This window comes from Lissotriton helveticus, chromosome 3_1 (assembly GCF_964261635.1).
Source record: "Lissotriton helveticus chromosome 3_1, aLisHel1.1, whole genome shotgun sequence".
Taxonomy (NCBI): domain Eukaryota; kingdom Metazoa; phylum Chordata; class Amphibia; order Caudata; family Salamandridae; genus Lissotriton; species Lissotriton helveticus.
This window is the reverse complement of record NC_136061.1, coordinates 818,212,176-818,232,274: the sequence shown is the minus strand read 5'-3', so window position 1 is coordinate 818,232,274 and position 20,099 is coordinate 818,212,176. Positions and strand designations below refer to the sequence as shown.

The window sequence follows — 20,099 nt, the reverse complement described above, 5'->3', positions numbered from 1 at the left end:
TCGATTTTCTGACTAATGCCCAGAATAAGTTACCATTCTTAGCTTGGCTTGCATCTTTGAGGTTTTCCCAATGGGATTCTTCCCAAGCCCTTTTGGCGGCTATTATAGCCTGTCTATAGTGCAGTCTGGCCAGCCGGACAGATACTGGATTAGAAGATTTAATGGCAGTAATTAGATTATTTTTCCTCCTTCTACAGTTACTATCAAACCAATTCTGGGCTGGTTTGATAGTTGCCAGACTCTTTTTGGCTGGGACCGTAAACAACTTACCAATCTGATCCATAGTGGCAGTATAAATGGTTTCTACCTCAGCTGGCCCAGCCGCCTCATTGCATACTACAGATAACCTTAGTGACTGCTCATCAAGAATTCCATCCAGCACACTCAGTCTAGGTTCATCCAGACAGAACTTAGGCCACTTAAGAAATCTATTACAGTTGGATGGTATAATTTGCTTAGTTATTAGCCCCCCACTATTTGATGATATACGCTCCATACTGTGCCATGGATCTAGCAATGTAAGGGACAGGGGGTTATGGTCTCTCTCCACCGATGGTATAATGACCATATCCACCACTGACTTCCAAGCCCTCCTGTCTACCATTATGTAGTCAATACTACTCTCGCACGATACTCTATTGTAGGTGTTTGCTCCCTGAGCATCGGAGGTAGTACGGCCGTTGGCAGCTCTTAAACCTGTTTCGATCATCAAAGCATTCATGAATGACTACAGGAGACCATCTCCTCACAGGCTTGAGGGTAAGAGACGGAACGCCCCATTGTGCATCATCCTCATGCACTCCAAGAATATCATCTACTGCCAAAGGTTCGAACGAGCAGTTAAAGTAACCAGCGACCAGGACTAAGGAGTCAGGAGCACACAGCTTCAGCAAGTTAGTTAAAATATCGATGGTAGACGACTTGGCCCCCCCTTGGGTACCCCTTGCATATACATTAAAGAATTCCCAAGCGGGGGCACCATTCATACCCTCAATAAAGAGTCTCATGATATCCGGATATGAGGAGGTGTGGTGAGTAATCTTAAGGTTAAGGTCGACCCTTACCCATACCATAAGCCCACCAGAAGGACGGCCGCATCCAACCGAGGTGGCAGGTACATAGAAACAAGAAAATCCCTGCTTATACAGCGGTTCCAAACTCCATGTCTCCTGAAACATGCAGATGTCGTACCCATCAATAAAGCTATTCCAATCTGGTAACAAAAGCTTGTTTCGCAGACCTGCCACGTTCCACAAAACAATTTTAAGATTGCTAATGTAGACCCTACTGGGGACTAGGACACCTGCAGTTTCACCTAGGGCCTGGTTGGCGTCAATGTTAATAATACTCCCAGTGTCCAAGACTATATCAATGGACTTTGAACCCACCGGCTGTTGCAATGCAGGTGAGTCTGAAGAGCAACCACCCAGGGGGGAAGGGGAAATACTTATTTCTCTTACTACATCATCGGGTCAATCAACTGCCTCCAAACAGTCATAGCGGTTATGATGAAAAAAACTATCAATGTTGATTGGGGGCATAGGCCATTCTCCCTGGGCTGGGCCCCTCCCGCTCTGGGGAACCATTGTCCATCCATCCAACTGAGGGGCTAAATAGCCAGGGGGATAGAAATAGGTTAGTGGGAGGGAATGGACAGTCGTGCCTGTGCTAGGATATCTCCAGTTGCAGATATAATCAACAATTCTAGGGTTGTTAAAGTTAATCAAAATACAAACACCCCTTATGTTTTTAGCCAGGTGTCCCACCCATGGTGCCCTTCGGATCATAAGTATTTTACCGACTAAGTGCAGGGGCAAGGGTCTATTCATATTTAACCAATGTACGACCCTGTTCCATAATTCTGTGGGGCTTTCTCCCTCATTTTTCCCAATTCTGGAACCCCTGCCAGGACCACCACAAATGGACAAACCTCCGGGGGTAGATTTAAGATTTTTTTACCCATATTAAGTTGGATAGTCGATGCCCCCCACCAGACATGTCTTGTTCTGAGATCTTCTTACGTTGACATGATTTATTTACATTGGGACGTGCTAATTCTTTGTCAATAGGAGTAGCTGCAGAAACAGGTAAAACCGACTGGGCTGTATTTGAAGCTGCTAATTCTTTGTTGGTGGCTGAAACGGGAACCTTTTCCTTACGAGTTTTAGACAATTTAGTAACCGAGGGCGAGATAACTCTTAGAGTGGGTTCAACAAGGCCCTTAACATCACGTTCAATCCTCTTTAAATGGACCTCAATCTTGCTCAACCTTTCTTCTAATGGGACTAGGAGGAGCTTAATAGTATCATAGATAGCATTAGACTCAACCTCCAGCGCCCCCTGCCGTTCTTCTTGGCTTGGCAACCCATCTAAATCTTGGGTCACCCTGCTAGGCAGGGAAGAGTCTGTCAATCCTCGGGGAGAATTTACGACTGGTTGCTCCGCAATAGATGGATTAGCTTTCCTGGCTTTACGACCTTTATTTTTTCTCCCGCCAATGTTGATTACTGATTGTTGTATATTTTTTGGGATTGCCCCTGGGTCTTTCCCACTCTGTTGCCTAGTATTATACACCTTTACTATGCTAGGCGCAGTAGGAAACATTTGGGGGGATAACAACAATGATTCTGAGGCTGTGGACTGACTACTAAGGGTAGTCTGTGACAGATTACAAACGGGAAGCTGTGGGATCGGAAGTTCTAAAATGGGGGAAGCACTTAAGCCACTATTGGCATTCAAGTTATCAGGAGTCCGAGCATTCGCAATTAGTCCCATCGAAGATCTTCTTGCGGTAGCCAATTCATGTGACACGCGTCGCTCCATTGTGGTAATCCCCTCATCAACAACACTGTTCATCTTTGTTATGAATTGGTCCATAGCTCACGTAAAGATTGCAGCACCTGCTCTCCCCTTTGCCTCTTTAGGCGGCATAGCAAATCTCCCAGTTAGATGCAAATATGTATTTAGGCAATCTACTCACGCGGATATGCTGGGTAGTAGATGGAAGGGGGGTGGCCCGACCCGGCCTCTCCAGTCTTGAACGGGCTTAAACGGGCCCGCCCTTGGCCCGGGCTTCGCCCGGGCGCTCCCGCGCACGACTCGCAGGGGCGAGAGGCGTTCCTCTGTTTTACGGCGCCTCCGGGCGCTCTGCCTGCGTCACTCGCGCCGCGACCACTGGGGCACCTGGTAAGTGTGGTCCCGACGGCGGCGATGTCACAGGCACAGCGCAAGTGTGTTCTGCCCCAAAGTCCGCCTGGTAGGCCGTTCCCCTCACGGCAGGCATGGCACCTCACGCAGCTTAGAAAATGAAAGTTCGCTCCCAGTGAGCGCTTCGGCGCTCCTCTGTTTTACGGCGCCTCCGGGCGCTCTGCCTGCGTCACTCGCGCCGCGACCGCCGGGGCACCTGGGAAGTGTGGTCCCGACGGCGGCGATGTCACAGGCGCAGCGCGAGTGTGTTCTGCCCCAAAGTCCGCCTGCTAGGCCGTTCCCCTCACGGCAGGTATGGCACCTCACGCAGCTTAGAAAATGAAAGTTTATGCCCATCAGTTTACATTCTAATTTCTTATGCAGGACCTGGAACATCGAGACAAATGCAGAATGCCATGCCCTAGGCAGATTCCTGAGAAGGCACACCCCCCTGCTGTAACTACCCCAGGGCCCATTGTCATTCTATATGTGACAATCAGCCTCAGTCAGAATGAGAATGGGCCAGTCCTCAGTCTGTGCGAGGTCGGGGAGTGGCTGGCGCAGTGCGAGCACATTAACTACAGTCTAAGAGAGAAGTGCGAGCAGGCCCGATAGTGAGAACATAAAACTCCTAGGGCGTCTCCAGGGGAACAGCACAGCTTGCTGACATCCCCAAAATTACGGACAAATGGTGTCCGTAAAAGGAATGATAACGGACAACATGCCAAAATAACGGATGGTCCGTGAAATTTACGGACGGTTTGTCACCCTATGCCTGAGCTTGCTTTGCACTGTTTCTAGTGCTGCACTTGTTTTCCAGCTTGCGCTGTCACTGTTAGTGCTCTACTGTTGTATGTGTGTGTGTACGACGGAGGTTTGTGTTGTTGTTGAGCCTGCTTTTGTGCTTTCCTGTGCCTTCGCTATTCTGTGTGAGACCGGCTTGTGCTCCTGCTGTCCGTGTTGTGCATTTTCAGTGTCAGAGATTGTAGCACTCCTGTCGCAAGTACTTGCATATGTTCTGCGTGAGAGGAACTGTATCTGCCGAAGCGTGTTCCCTGCTAGTTCGGCGAGTACGGAAGCTTGCTCTCCTACCGCTCCTCTTGTTCCTGTCCTGTCTGTGCTTGGGTGAGGAGACCTTCACCGCTGGCGTCAGCGCTGCTGGTCCGTGTGTGAGGGAAGCATGCACCGCTGTTTGTGGGGTATTGCTGGATGTGAGAAGGGGGTTTTGGGGGGCAGCCGAGCCTCGAGGTCTGCCCCCCGGGCAGATAGGGAGGGGGGCGAGATGGTGGCAGCCATGTTGTGCTGTTTTGGGCTGCTTTTGGGATAGCCCAAAAGCAGCCCAATTGTGAAAGAAAGCCCAAAGGGTTTATAGGGGGTTTCAGCACCTGCCCAGCCACCATTTTAGGTTTTGGTAACCTGATGGCTGGGAGCGCTGCAGGATAGGTTTTTGTCTGGGGCTTCTGTATAGGTTTTTGTCTGGGGCTTCTGTTTAGTGTGGTTGGTGTTTTCACCTCCCTTGTGGTGCTGTGTGACGGTGGCCGAGGATATCCTAGTTCTTGAGGCCATCCGCCTGCTCAATGAGGCAGGGCGGAAGGACCTCCTTGTGGGCCCCCAGCGGAGGGCGCGTCCGGTGAGGAGTGCATCGGCGGGTGTGGCGGCGGCCGTTCTGGCCTGCTCGCCGCCCCGGAATATGGCGAGGACGCAGGTGAAGGCCCCTGGTTGGGGGGAAGGGCCGAGCGTGACCCTGGGGTGTGCGGCTGTAGGCGAGGAGGGAGCGGGGGACCATGGGAGGGCTCTGTGGTGGGGGCGCTCGGGGGCCTGCTGGTGGAGCCCGCGGTGGTTGGTGTGGAGTCTCGGCACTGGAGGAGCAACACGCGCGTTTTGTTTGATGTGGCTGGCAGGGGGCAGTCTGCGCCGCCGACAGGAAGGAGATATGGGGCAGGTTCTGTGCAGGTTGTGGAAGACGAAGATAGCTTAGAGGAAGGAGAGTGGCTTGATGGTGAGGGCGGTGGGGGGCGTAATAATGGTGTTGATAGTATTTTACAGAGGTCACGGGGCCAGCGAGAGCGGAGGGCCCGGACATCACGTTGGGAGCCGAGAGAGGCGGCGTTGGAGAGGTATGGTGGAGGACGGCCGGTGGAGACATTGGTGTCAGGTACGGGAACAGTGGCTTCCGCGGCGAGTTCGGTGTCAGTGAGGGTGGGGGGAAAGGGGGGTTGGGGATGTGTGGCTGCGCAAAGGAAAGTATGTGACGGATAAGGGGGTTGGGCCTGAGGAGGGGCTCCAGGAGCCGGCGGGCAAGGACACAGGCGCGGCAGGCAAGGAGGTGTTGGGGGATGGGGATAAAGGGGTAGTGGTGACCGGGTCCGCTGGCGGGACGGGGTCGACGGATGCGGGCGCACAGGGAGAGGACGTTGCAGAGCCAGAGAGTAAGGAGTTAAAGATTACAAAGCTTCCATACATGGGGGTCACAAAGCCATTGGGGGCACACCTGATGTTGGCTACAAAGGAACTGATTTGGAAGGGGGAGTACGTGGAGATCCTTAAGTTGCTTCATCGGGAGGTCAGGGCGAAGGAGGGCTCAAAGGAGGAGGAGTATGAACTCCAGAAGAGGCCGAAAGTGCCTCTCATGATAGAAAACTGCTGCAGCCTTTTTGATTTTTGCGAGCGTGTATTGCGAGAAGTTTCCGGAGCGGTCGGTGTCCTTGTTTAAATACATGGACGTCATACGGAAGGCCCAAATCACGAGGGGCGGGTTTGCTTGGGTCCAATATGACGAATAGTTCAGGGCACCGGAGGCCAAATGGGGCGAGCTAGATACCGACCTTTGGCAACATACGATGGGGTTGGCGGGGCCAGGGAAGACCATTTTTACAGCTAGTGGACTTCCCATCATCTATCAGCCCTTTCAGGGTCAGCCCTCCCAAGGAGGGGTGGGGGCAGGGACCAAGAACCAGTCCGGCACCGTGGGGCCATGTTGGGATTACAACAAGGGTTTGTGTAAGCGAGAGCATTGCCGTTTCAGGCATGAATGTTCCGGCTGTGGAAAATGTGGACACCCCCTGGTCAGGTGCTGGGACGCGGCGGGCACATCCAAAGGGGGTCAGCGAGGGGCAGCAAGTGGTCAGCGGGCCAACTCCAATCAGGCAGCCGGGGACGGCAGAGGTGATGGTGGTCCTGGGCCCAAGGGCTCATATGCCGGTTAAAGTGGATCGGCTAGTGGCGGCGGTGCGCGACTACCCGGACGCGGGGGCCGCCGAACATCTGTAGGGGGGTTCCAGGAAGGGTTCAGACTAGGGTACGACGGGCCCAGGCGGAGGAGGTGGGCTGACTATTTGAAGTCCACCAAGGAGCACCCAAAGGTGGTGCGGAGCAAGCTGGGGAAGGAGGTGTGCGAGGGCCGCCTGGCGGGTCCTTTTGATGATTGGCCGTTGGAGGAGTTGATTGTCTCCCCGGTCGGGGTCGCGCCAAAGAAAGAGAAGGGGCAGTTTCGGTTGATACAAGACCTGTCTTGGCCCGAAGGGGGCTCGGTGAACGATTTTATCGATGAGCGGGAGACTACGGTCTCATATTCCTCCGTTGATGCGGCCATGGCCTTGGTAGTGTCGGTGGGAGCAACAGCAAGGATGGCAAAGTGCGACATCGAGTCAGCTTTCTGGCTGCTCCCAGTCCATCCAGACGAGTGGGGCGTACTGGGAATTCAGTTTGATGGCTGCTGGTATGTGGACAAAGCATTGTCGATGGGCTGCTCGATGTCAGGTGCACTTTTTGAGTGTTTCAGTACGTTCCTGAAGTGGCTGTTTACGGAACGGACGGGTCACCAAGGTGTCACGCACTACCTGGATGACTTCTTTTTTGTCTGCTCCCCCGGTTCTGCGGACTGCCAGGAGGCACAGCACAGGTTCCAAGAGCTCATGGGGGAGTTGGGGGTGCCACTGGCGCCAGGAAAGACAGTGGGACCAGGTACGGCGCTGTCCTTTTTGGGTATTGAACTGGACTCAGAGGCTATGGAGGCCCGTTTACCAGTGGAGAAAAAGCAGCATCTGACGGATAGGTCACCAAGGTGTTCCGCACTACCTGGATGACTTCTTTTTGGTCGCCTCCCCTGGTTCCGCGGACTGCCAGGAGGCACTGGACAGGTTCAGGGAGCTCATGGGGGAGTTGAGGGTGCCGCTGGCACCGGAGCGACAGTGGGGCCAGGCACGGCACTGTCATTTTTGGGGATTGAACTGGACTCGGGGGCTGTGGAGGCCCGTTTACCATTGGAGAAAAAAGCAGCATGTGCTGGAGTTGGTGGAGTGGATGTTGGCACGACCCCAGGTTACAGTGTTGGAGATTCAAGTGCTGTTGGGCCACCTCAATTTTGCTTGCAGGGTGGTGCGTGTAGGGAGGAGTTTTGTAGTAGGCTGGCCAGGGCATTGGCGGGGCATCAGCAGCCGCGTCACCACGTCCGATGGCCCCCGGGAGTGAAGGAGGATTTACGGATGGGGCGTTTTTTCTTACAGCATTTCAATGGGATCCCCATGCAAGGGGGGGGGGGGCCCTGGTCTGGGATGTTCAGATCTTCTCGGAAGCGGTGGGTGTGTGACGGTTTTGGATTGTAGGGGAGGCAGGAGGACATATTGCAGTTCATCCTGGATGTAATTGGCAAGGGGCTTATGCAGGTCATGATGGCGGGGATCGCTTTTATGGGTAAACTGTTGTGGGGAGGTATGGTTGTGGTTAAGGAGAGCGAAGACGGATCAGAGGGCGGTAGGTCGCTGGGTTTCATTGTTGGCGGTTGCGTCGCAGGGTAGGTGCCCTGGGAGGGGAGATTGAGACTGAAAACAGCGGGGCGGCTGTTTTACGACATTGGGACCGACGTCGGGTGTCACGGAGGCGCAACTACTGGCGGTTCTGCACAAGGCATTGAAGGGGTTGGGGCTGGACGGGAAGCGCTTTGGCACCCATTCTTCTGGATTGGCGCGGCGTCGGAGGCGCACCAGCAGGGGCAGGGGCGAGGGGACAGCATGTGGTTGGGCAGATGGTCGTCGGACTGTTATCGGCGGTACATTCGGCGCACGCCCAGCGTTTAAAGCGTGCGGTGGCTATGGTGGCAGTGGTACTTACTGTTTGTTTCCTTTTTAGATTCGGTGGCGGATCCCCTCGCCAGAGACATTGCGGTCTGGATCGGGGGGCATTACTTTGTTAGGAGGGCCCAGTTGCAGGGCGAGCCAGTTATTTTGGAGAAAATTTGGGTTTCAACCATAATGTGTTTAGCATACGTTGGAAGGGTAAAGGGGGTATGTTGTGGCGGGAATTGGTACCCACACTCAACACCATGGTGATAGCGGGTAGGTGTCCTGACGTCCTGGTGCTGCATTTGGGGGAAAATGAGATGGTGAGGGAGGCTGGTCTGGTGCTTATGAGGGCCATGAAGAGTGGCCTGGGTGAGATAAAGAGGAGGTGGTCAGGATGTGTGGTAGTGTGGACAGAGTTTGTGCCGCGTTGGGGGTGGAGGGGCGCGGTGCATCCTCAGGCAATCAATAGGGCAAGGAGGAGGTGACGGTGGAGATGGTGAGGTTCTGTAGGCACCTGGGTTTTCTCTAGGATCTGGTACAAGGATATCGGGTATGATGGCCCGGAATTGTTTGGGGGTGATGGGGTCAATTTGTCCCATGTGGGATCTTTTCCTGCTGGAGCTTCGCGAGGTGTTGTCGCGGTTTGTTAGGGGTCGCTAGAGGATCAGATGGTTCCGCCCGGTTTTTGGGGAACGGGGGGGGAGGGGAGAGGGGCAGGAAAAATAGGGAGGCGGTGTATCCATCTATCCTCCCGACTTTTCCTGGGTGGCGGTGTTTGTTTTGGAAGTTGGCCAAGTTTGGCTGGAGTTTTGGTAGTTAGCGTTAAGTTGGGGAATTGGTGTTCTGGAACAGGAAAAGGTTAAACAGGTTGGAGGTTTTACATTGGTGCTCATTAGTTACAGTTGCAGGAAGACGGTTAGGAGGTTAGGTTTTGGGGGGTAAGAAGGTCAAAGTTTATAGGATAAGATTGTGTATTATGGTGGATTCATGTAATGTATTTGCATTTTATGTATTGTGTTTTGCGGGGTGGGGGATGTTTTTATCATGTGGGGATCGTAGGGGCGGGGGGAGGAAAGGCAAGGGGTCAGGTAACTCGATGCTTAGAGAGGTTTACTTTTGTAAGGCAAGGAGCCAGTTAATAAAGTTTGTGATGTGCACCTGTTTCAATAAAGTGGCCTTTTACACACACAATAAGGTTGTCAGTCTGGCTTGCCCCCCTTCTCCCTCCCAAGGGGTTTTTGGGGGGAAGCCGAGCCTCGAGGTCTGCCCCCCAGGCAGATTGGGAGGGGGAGGGGGGCGAGATGGTGGCAGCCATGTTGTGCTGTTTTGGGCTGCTTTTGGGATAGCCCAAAAGCAGCCCAATTGTGAAAGAAAGCCCAAAGGGTTTATAGGGGGTTTCAGCGCCTGCCCAGCCACAATTTTAGGTTTTGGTAACCTGGTGGCTGGGAGTGCTGCAGGATAGGTTTTTGTCCCCGCCCACCCTCCCTGGGTTTAGTGGTTTTTGAGGTGGTTTTTGTTAAGTTTTTGACAGGGCCCGTGTTGGAACAGGTGCGCAGGGGTTTGTGAATTGTATGTTGTCGCTTCGAACAGGTGCTGGCGGTGTTTGTTTTGGAAGTTGGCCAAGTTTGGCTAGATTTTTGGTAGTTAGCGTTAAGTTGGGGAGTTGGTGTTCAGGAACGGGGAAAGGTTAAACAGGTTGGAGATTTTACATTGGTGCTCATTAGTTACAGTTGCAGGAAGACGGTTAGGAGGTTAGGTTTTGGTGGTAAGAAGGTCAAAGGTTATGGGATAAGTTTGTGTATTATGGTGGATTTATGTAATGTATTTGCATTTTATGTATTGTGTTTTGCAGGGTGAGAGAGGTTTTTATCATGTGGGGTCGTAGGGGCGGGGGGAGGAAAGGCAAGGGGTCAGGTAACTCGATGTTTAGAGAGGTTTACTTTTGTAAGGTAAAGAGCCAGTTAATAAAGTTTGTGATGTGCACCTGTTTCAATACAGCGGTCTTTTACACACACACAATAAGGTTGTCAGTCTGGCTTGCCCCCCTTCTCCCTCCCAATGAAGCATGGACTGTTGATGTCGCTGCTGCGACTGCTCTGCGAGTAAAGGGAGCTTTCAGTACTACTGGCTATGCCGTTCCTGTGCCATCGGCGTGAGGAAACGTTCACTGCTGCTACGCGTGAGTACCTGGTCCGTGTGGAAGGAAAACTTGCTCCACTGATCCCTGTGCTGTGCCTGTTTTGTGTGTGTATCTTGCATTGCCCCAACCTGTACTGTATCTGAGCTGGGTGTGTGTGCTGGTAATGTGCACCGATAATTCTTTTTCTGTACCTCTTCTGCATGTGAAGGAAGATGCATGTGGTGCTTCTACCTGTGCTGTTCTTATTTATGTGTGGGAAGCTTGCACTTCAGATACCTGTGCTGTTCCTGTTTTGTGTGTGTATCTTGCATTGCCCCAACCTGTGCTGTAGCTGAGGTGTGTGTGTACTGGTAATGCGAAACAATGCTTCCCCTTCTGTACCTTTTCTGCGTGTGAAGGAAGAAGCAGGTGGTGCTGCTACCTGTGCTGTTCTTAGTTATGTGAGGGAAGCTTGCACTTCAGATACCTGTGCTGTTCCCGTTTTGTGTGTGTATCTTGCATTGCCCCAACCTGTGCTGTATCTGAGGTGTGTGTGTGCTGGTAATGTGCACTGATGCTTCCTTTTCTGTACCTCTTCTGAGTGTGAAGGAAGAAGGAGGTGGTGCTGCTACCTGAGCTGTTCCTGATCTATGTGTGGGAAGCTTGCACTTCAGATACCTGTGTTCTGATGGTTTTGTTTTAGGGTAACTTCACTACCTTTGCTGTACCTGATGTATGAATGTACATGTGGATGAATTAGAGAGGTTGTGTCTGTTCTGTGTGTAGAGGAAGCGTGTACTGTTGCTACATGTACAGTACCTGGTGCGCGTAAGAAGCTTGCACTGATGTTATCTGTGTTGTATCTTATGCAGATGTTTGCGTGCTTCATGCACTGCTGCTTTTCGTGCTTTTCCTGGTCTTCGCAGTGTCACGTGCCTTGTTTAAAGGGACTCCATTGACGGCATTATCAAGAGCAGCGCGTGTGCAACGCTTTCCGGGGATGTTAATGGGCTCATTTTGAAGCACAGCCTTCCCATTCACCACCAAAGCCTGGTTTAATATTAAAGCAACACTTTAAATAAAAAGCTGTTGCGTGTTAGTTTCTACATAACTATGGCGGAATTCCTAGCCATATTTCTCCAAGCACATCTGTCAGAACTGAACTTATTCTTTAAAGAAGGAAGCAACCCTTCATTGGCATGCGTTTCACAAAATCAACATGGCAGACTTGTGTCTTAAGAACTTTGAAAGAGCATCTGACGATACAAAGCATTTTACTTTCTGGAGAGCCGTGAGAAGTTTAATAAATAACAGATAGCAGCGCTTTTTAGGTTGACCTCTTATGGTGTTTTAGTGCTGACAATTCCAGATCTATTGTACATAAAACATGAAAGGTAGTCAGGTCTGCAAAGTAGGCTTGGATCTTACAGAGAAGCACATTGACGCCTGTCCATCATGAACCAGCACTGCACCTTCTTCTGTCCCAGGGCCTGTCATATACACCCCCTCCCTCATGCTGCTGCTGTCTGTGTATGAAGTTGGTTTATGCAGCTGCTGCACGCGCTCTACTTGTGTTGTGCATGATAGGGGTCTCCTGCTGCTGCCCTTGGTTTACCTGTCCCTTGTGTGAAGTGTCATTGCACTGCTGCTGTGTGTGAAGCAAACTTGCTCTGCTGCTCTCCAGGTTTTTTACCTGTTTCGTTGGTGAAGTAAACACCGCACGCCTGCTCTGTCTGCTTTACCCCTTCAGTGCGTGAAGTGCATTTGCTCTTCTGTTGCCCAGGCTGCACCTGTTCTGTGTGTGGAGTAAACTTGCTAGGCTGCTGGGCCTGCTTTGCCTATTCAGTTTGTGAGGTGTGCTTGCTCTCCTGCTGCCCGAGTTGTACCTGTTCTGTGTGTGAAGTATACCTGCGAGGCTGCTTAGCCTGTTTTACTTCTTTAGAGTGTGAAGTGTCATTGGTCTCCTGCTGCCTGGGCTATACCTCTTTCTGTTCTGTGTGTGATGTAAACTTGCAAGGCTGCTGTGCCTGCTTCGCCAGTTAAGTGTGTGAAGTGTGATTGCTCTCCTACTTCCTGGGCTTCTGTAACAGCTATGTGTGAGTTAAACCTACTATACTGCTGTGCCTGCTTCACTTCTTCAGTGTGTGAAGTGTGATTGCTCTCCTACTTCCTGGGCTTCTGTAACAGCTATGTGTGAGTTAAACCTACTATACTGCTGTGCCTGCTTCACTTCTTCAGTGTGTGAAGTGTGATTGCTCTCCTACTTCCTGGGCTTCTGTAACAGCTATGTGTGAGTTAAACCTACTATACTGCTGTGCCTGCTTCACTTCTTCAGTGTGTGAAGTGTGATTGCTCTCCTGTTGCCCAGGCTGTACCTGTTGTGTGTGTGAAGATAACTTGGTAGGCTGCTGGGCCTGCTTTACCTCTTTAGTATGTGAAGTGTGACTGTTTCCTGCTGCCACATCTGTACCTCTTCTGTTTAGGAAGTAAACCTGGTAGGCGGCTGTGTCTATTTTACCTATTTAGAGTGTGAAGTGTGATTGCTCTCCTTCGGCCTGATCTGTATATGTTGGGTGTTTAGTAAACTGGCTAATGTGCTGTTCCCGCTTTACCTCTTCTGGGTGTGTAGCAGATTACTCTCTTGATGCCTACTCTGTACATGTCGTGTGTGAGGCAAAGCTACAATGGTGCTGTGCCTGCTTTACCTCTTTACCCCGTGAAGTAAGATTGTTCTCCTATTGCCTGAGTCGTACCTGTTCTGTGTGTGAAGTAAACCTACAAGGCTGCTGTGCCTGCTTCACCTGAAATGTGATTGCTCTCCCACTGCCTACGTTGTACCTGTACCTGTTCTGTGTGTGAAATGAACCTGCTAGGCTGCTGAGTCTACTTTACCAGAACAGTGCACAAAGTGTGCTTGCTCTCCTGCTGCCTGATTTGTACCTGTTGTATGTGAGGGTAAACATGCTATGCTGCTTTGCCTGCTTCACTTATTGGGTGTGTGCTGTGTAATTGTTCTCCTGTTACGTGGGCTGTACCTGTTCTGTGTGGGAAATAAACCTGCTATGCTAGTGTGCCTGCTTTACCTATTCAGTATATGAAGTGTGATTGTTCTCCTGCTGTCCGGGCTGTACCTGCTCTGTGTGTGAAGTAAACCTGCAAGGCTGCTTGGCCTGCTTTTTCACTCCAGTGTGTGAAGTGTGATTATTCTCCTGCTGCCTATACCCGTCGTGAGTGAGGTAAACATGCTTTGCGGATGTGATGCTTTACTTGTTAGGGGCCGGATACAATGACAGGTCAAAGGCTTTCCGATAGGTATTGTTGGTTTCAATTCTGACCTGCTGAACACAAGACAGCCAGTTAGAATTGAAACCAGCCGGTCCTTCCGGCTGGATTGCAACGGGCTCAAGGACCCCATTGGCCAGTCGGAAACCAGCCCGTAATCCATATGGACGGCGTTTTACGCCATCCGGATTACGATGCAAAGTTTCTAACAGGCTTTCCATGCCGGGCTTTCCGACATGGGAAGCCTGTCGGAAAGCATGTTTGGGGGCCCCTAGCAGGTCTCCCTTCTGTTTGCGGCCTTTGGTTGGAGGCAGCATAGGTGCCCTCTTGTTGATCCTTGCATCTAGTGGCAGGCACCCTTAGGTGCCTGCCACGGGGTGTAGGGATTAACACAATCTCCCATTTCTCTATAGGAGCTTGTGTTATGAACAGTTTACGGCCATAACACAAGCTCCCATAGGGGAATGAGAGTATCGCATTGTAATTAGGCGTCAGAACTGTCGACCGGAGGTCGGTCAGTCCGATTCCACAACAGTGTCAGTCGGAGGCAACTCCGACCAACATTGTAATGAGGCCCTTAGTATTTGAAGAGTGATTGCTCTCCTGCTCCCCGGGCTGTGCCAGTTCTATGAATGAAGTAATCTTGCTAGGCTCCATTTCTGCCGTCTTAGTTGTACTTGCTCATTGGGTGACATAACCATCCACTGGTTCCGCCCACACCGTGTACCTGTTTTGTGTGAAGGAATCTTGCAAAGTCGCTCCACAATCTATACCAGTTTTGTATGTGGGAAAGAACGGGCCTCCACTTGCTATGTGGCACGTGTTCTGAGTGTGTTAGGGAAGCTTGCCGTGGTGGTACTGTGCTTGTTCTGTAGAAGATATTCTTATTCCAGCCTGTGACAGGAAGGCATTTTGATGCTGGAGATGGTCCTACCTGGTTGGTTCAGCTGAAGCGTGCTGCGGCTCCACTGAGATAGTCCCACGATGGCCACCATCTTGGCCCCGAGGCTGGAGCGTCTCTTCTTATTGGTGCTGAGGGTGGCCGCATCCGGCGGTGTTGCGTTACTCTTCTCAATGTTATACATCTCCCCACTGATGCTGGAGCTGCGGATTACGTTCCGAGCAGTGGCACTTGTCTCCCCGTTCAACATGGTGGTAGGAGGTGGTCGTGCTCTCTGGCAGTCTAAAGGAGTCGGAGATGCTGCATGGGAAGAGAGGTTGGGATCGGTCAGACAGGTGGCGGTTTAAGATTTTTTACACAAACAGAGCTCATTCAAAATGGACCTATATGCTGACCACACAATTGCAGATTTACTTTAAAACAGGGCACAAGTCCTAACAAAAGAAGTGGGGAGACTAACCAAGTTAGGCAGCATGCAAGTGACATCATGGCGCCTGATATCAAAGTGTGTGACATTGCACGTGATATTACAGGATGTGACATCACAAGAAATGGCATCACAGCCCATGGCCTCACAGGAAGTGACATGACAAGAAGTGACATTCGATCTTAAGACCGCCCCCATATGTTTAGTAGGTTTATCATGACCACATTTGAGTGTGTTACAAGATTTAATCAATTAGATTTAGTGTTGGGGTTGTGCCAAAAAAGTAACACAACCCCAACGCAAAATCTGGAGCTCAATGTAAACATTTCTTTTTGGAATTCTGCCGCAAAGAAATTGGCTGCAAGGAGAAATGTGGCAGTAAATCTGTTCTGCTTAATTGTTTGCAAAGTTTGCATTTTAAAATATATTATGGGGTTAAGACACCTGCTGCGGAGATCTTTGTATGCCCAGAAAATCTCAGGGAATGGTAATAATGGTGAGATAATTCTGGAGGTTAACCCATCTGCAGGTGAGATCTGTGTTCTGTCTAGTCCCAGTTTTGAATCCAAGTAGCCTACAGAGGTATTGTGTCTCCTGCAAAGAACACCTTGTAACATGCAGATGCTAGATTTTTATTTTTATTTTATGTGGATAGGTAAGTGAGCTACTGCTTTTAACATAGAGATCCCTTTGCTACTTGCAGTTCCTAAATTGTAATCCTTCTAATATAGCACAGTGAACTATGAAGGACATGTGGCTCCTACACATTTTAACCCTCACTGCCTTATGTAACACATCCTGTATATTAATGTACACACATATGAGTTATTATCAATTTATAATGTGCATATGTGCATATGTGATTTAAAGCGGTCTGCCACCTGCATTGGCATAAGTAACGCTATAAAAGAAATAAAAACAAAATAGTGGTATTTAAATTGTTATCTATGTAAATCCTGGGACAGATCAACACATCTGACATTCTTGCAGTGTATGCATAGCTCATATATAGGGACTAAACAGAGCCAAAAGCATACCTCTCATAAGTACTTGTGAAGTAATAAAAATGTGTGCCTTTGTTTCCCCTCCATTGCATTACATCTAGGTGTGATGCTCCAGATAGGTACCAGCCAGGATACTCAAGCAAAAGGAGTCCTGATGGCTCCTTAACTCCTACCTTGTTTAGGGCCCATCTGGAATGTAGAATACCAAAGCCCCCACACCACCTGCAGGTTGCTGCTCGGAATGACAGTAGACAACGTGCAGGCACTGTTGAATGTGTCCCAGTGTCTGAAAACGACACCAGGACAAGTTGGGTATATTTCATGGGGGCCCATTTTTTTGGTAGGGTGGACAGTGTCCACCCTGTGAAATTAGTGAATGGTCTCTGTCTACCCGCGTGTAACCCCTGCTCTACAAAAAAACACTCTACCCAATTACACGGCCTGCATCTACAGTACAGACAGGCTTCTGGGAAAATGGGATTTCAAGACAGACTAATACATCTGATTGGCTGGGAGTGTTGTGGAGGAGGGACCTGCCTAGTACACGAAGAACTCAATAGAGGCTGTTCCTTCTCAGTGCAAGGCCCTAAGCTATGGAATTCAGTGCTAATTATTAAGCTATCACCCGCACTGTTAGACTTCTGGCTGGTGAAGACACGCCTGTTTGATTAGCAAATAATAGACGAGCACATTGAGACCCCACAGGGTAGTGGCACTATAAATGTTATCAATTAAGAGATTGTCCAGCATGTTAATGCCTCTGAAACGCTGATCGTTCTGGAACAGGATCTGTCACAAATCAAGTGGCCCATGCCAATATTTCAAAGTATGCCTAACATTAAAAAAAAATAGCATTTTAGTCATTTGTCCACCCACCTCTAAACATGTCACTTTTCTGGACAGCTCTAAATGCTTTTCTTTTGGAAGAGCTTGGTACCCTAATGTCAATTTACACGCTGCCTCCATTTCATGAGTTGGGCAGAAGCCACACCGTCATTCACCCAGTACCAAGGCTGAATTTACAGTTGAATGAGTCGTTCCTGAGCCAAACCCACAAGGCTCTTAGCCAGACCAGGAATGTTGGAGAAAGGCCAAAAATTAACAAACGCGTCGGCCAGTGTCCCTTTTTTTTCAGAAGGGGCAACTACTGCAGGTACCAGTTTGGCAAACCCCATACCCTCATCCACGGATTGATTGATAATGCTCCCACCGTTGGTGCAAAAAGTGGGGCAAGTTGTTTCATCTACCAGTGGACCCATATAACCAAATAAAAGTACATGGTCAAAGCATGGTCAATTGTTCAATTTGTTTGCTTGAACAGAAACATGGCTCACACTCTCATTCATGCCTCCCCTTGACCATCCGCTGCCACCCAACTACAAGCTAATCAGAATAGAGACTGAACGGATAAAACCGGTAATGATGTGGGAGCTAATATTTGTAAATAACCATTACCCTGCACACTTATAGATACCAGCTCAGCCAAGCCCTTCCAATCTCTTACTGTTGACACTGGTTGCACCACACTATTTAAAGCTAGAATACATATGTTATTAGCCCCTAAAATGAATAAACTATTTCTAGAAGAATGTGTACAATTCATGCCAACTCAGTTATTGTCAAAGTGTAAACACATCTTAGTCTGACATTTTAACCTCCCTTGTAACAGCGACTCACGCTAAACAATGACATTCTTTTCCCCAAGAAAATAACTTGAACCAACACATCAACCTTACTACACACAAAAAAGGTGTCACCATCTCTCTAATTATTTCTAAACCGGGGCAACATTACTACATTTAACCCTATACTTGTTCACAGGTCAGACCATCCTATTCATCGCTGTTTATTAAATGTCTGCCTTGCAGACACAGGCACAAGAAGGTACTGATATCAGTCGGAGATGTTTAGGTGATCTATCATAATAAATTAGACTCTATGATCCGCTCTCACACTGGATTGTCATCCCTCTATTATCACTAATGAACTAATTAAACAATAAAATAAAATGGCTACCTTATCTAATATTCGTCCTCCAGCCAAGAGCATGCTCAAATATAAAAAAAGGTCAGTACAGTGGTCCAACAATGAGATTAACAGTCAGAGAAAGATTTTACATCTCAATGAGAGGAGATGGAGAAGCCCTCATTCCCCACCCCTATCAAACTCAATTCCTCGTGTAAGGAAAGGGAAACATACAAAAAGCTCAATTTCCAGTCAGAGTCCAAACTTTTCAGCCATGAATTTCAGAATAGTTAATGTAGGCCCAGGAGCTTTAAAATTCGTACATGACCAGACACATGAAGTAATAAACCCCCACTTAAGGTCCCAAACTACAATCACATTGCAAACACTTTACAAAAAACAAGAGAACATCAGAGAAAACGTTGTTCGCCTCCCATGCCAACCAGAACCTGAACAAATTCATCTCATCAGAAAAGCACCATTATATTAAAGCACCATTAACTTAATGGCCTTCTTTTAGTCACATTTCAGAACCTGGCCCCCAGAAAGGCATTGCAAGCAGTAAGCCTTTGCCCTAATCTCTTGACCCCTGCCACCTTCAGTAGCCTAGAAACATGCTGATGCCCTCCTGCCTTTATGAGTGGAAATCATAAATTCCATTGTTCTGTACACTGCATTTTTACTGATGTGCTAAGAATAGGTCATATTCGCCCTATGTTATGTTAATATGCTTTGTATAGCGCACAGCTGCCTCAGCATAGAGGCGCCCCAGCGCTGAAGCAGAACATAGAGGCTGGAAGTTAGAAAAAGCACTAGGCTAAGGGGAAGAGATGGGTTTTATTAGCTCTGTGAAAGACCACGTAATTCTCCATGGCACTAATGGAGTATAGTAGAGCATTCCAAAGCTTGGCAGCCAAGAGACGGAAAGAGCGTCCACCCAATCGTACCCTCCTCATGCGAGGCACAGTCGCCAGGTGTTGTCCAGTGGAGCGAAGCTGGCTCGTAGGGTGGTAAGGTGATAGCAAATTGGTCAAGATGGCCAGAGAGGAGAGTTTCAGGATTTTAAATGCAGTACAGAGGACCTTAAATTCCACTTGGTTGACAACAGGAAGCCAGTGCAAGCGACGGATAGCCATAGAGGTGGGGCAGGTTCTGGGGAGACCCATGCGGGTTCTAGCCACCGCATTTTGAACTCGCTTTAATCTCAGTGTTTCAATCTTATTCTCCCCTAGGTACAGTCCATTGGCATAGTCCAGTCTTGATAGAATGGAGGCCTGGATGATCATTTGCCTGACTGGTGGGTCAAAGAACCCAAGCAGCGGTTTAAGTACCCTAAGTATGCCAAAGCAGGTCCCCGCGACTTTTTTGGTTTGGAGCTGAAAACAGAGACCCGAATCTACCCAGACTCCGAGATCTTTCACCACCAGCTTAGGAATAGGTGCACAACCCAGTATGGCTGGCCACCACCAGTCTCCCCATAGCTCTTGATCGTTACCCACCAGCAGGACCTCTGACTTGCTGGAGTTTAATTCGGCATACCAGACGGGCCACATTCGCCGCCCCACAGTGTCTCTATCACGAAACGCCAAGAACCGGCTCGCCCCACCGTGCGCGGCCAAAAAACCACGCCAGGCACAAGCAAGCCAACATTCACCCCGCGACGGGCCCCATCTGCCGCCCGACGTCGTGTCCATTACGGAACTTCAAGCACCAGCTCGCCCCATTGTGTGTGTGAACTCCTTCAATACTAGGCACAACAGCACGCCAGGTGACCGCCCCTCATACCAAGTGCCTGGTTCGGATCTCTCTCACCCAAGATGCCTCAGGAGGCTGCCCATACATAATTGTCAGGCACCCCAGATGGACTGATGCCTCCCGCAATTTGGTCCTCCCACGCCGCGACCGCACTTCCATCAAGTGCACCGGCTTGTTTAAAAATACATTCGGGCAATATGTTTATTGTAGTCCTGAAGATGATCCCAATTTAATTTTTTGGAGACAGGGATCGAAACGTAACGTCGACAGTTTGTGCAGTACTGCTTCCTTTTTCATTTTTGTTATATGTGTTGCAGTTACTGTCGGTTCTGAGCTTAAGAAAAACTTCATTGTACTTTAAGCCACCGTTTTTCTCTAACTTGTTTGCCTGTTATTCTAT

At 49.6% G+C, this 20,099-nt stretch overlaps 1 protein-coding gene across 1 annotated transcript in view; it reads right to left on the bottom strand.

Annotated features, from left to right (window-relative positions):
* Positions 1-14,798, bottom strand: part of RIMS3 (regulating synaptic membrane exocytosis 3) — a 410,413-nt gene extending 395,615 nt beyond the window's left edge. Inside the window, exon 1 of the mRNA XM_078683765.1 lies at positions 14,582-14,798. Coding sequence (XP_078539891.1) covers positions 14,582-14,798 — 217 coding nt within the window. The remainder of the gene's footprint in view (positions 1-14,581) is intronic.
* Positions 14,799-20,099: the final 5,301 nt, after the last annotated feature.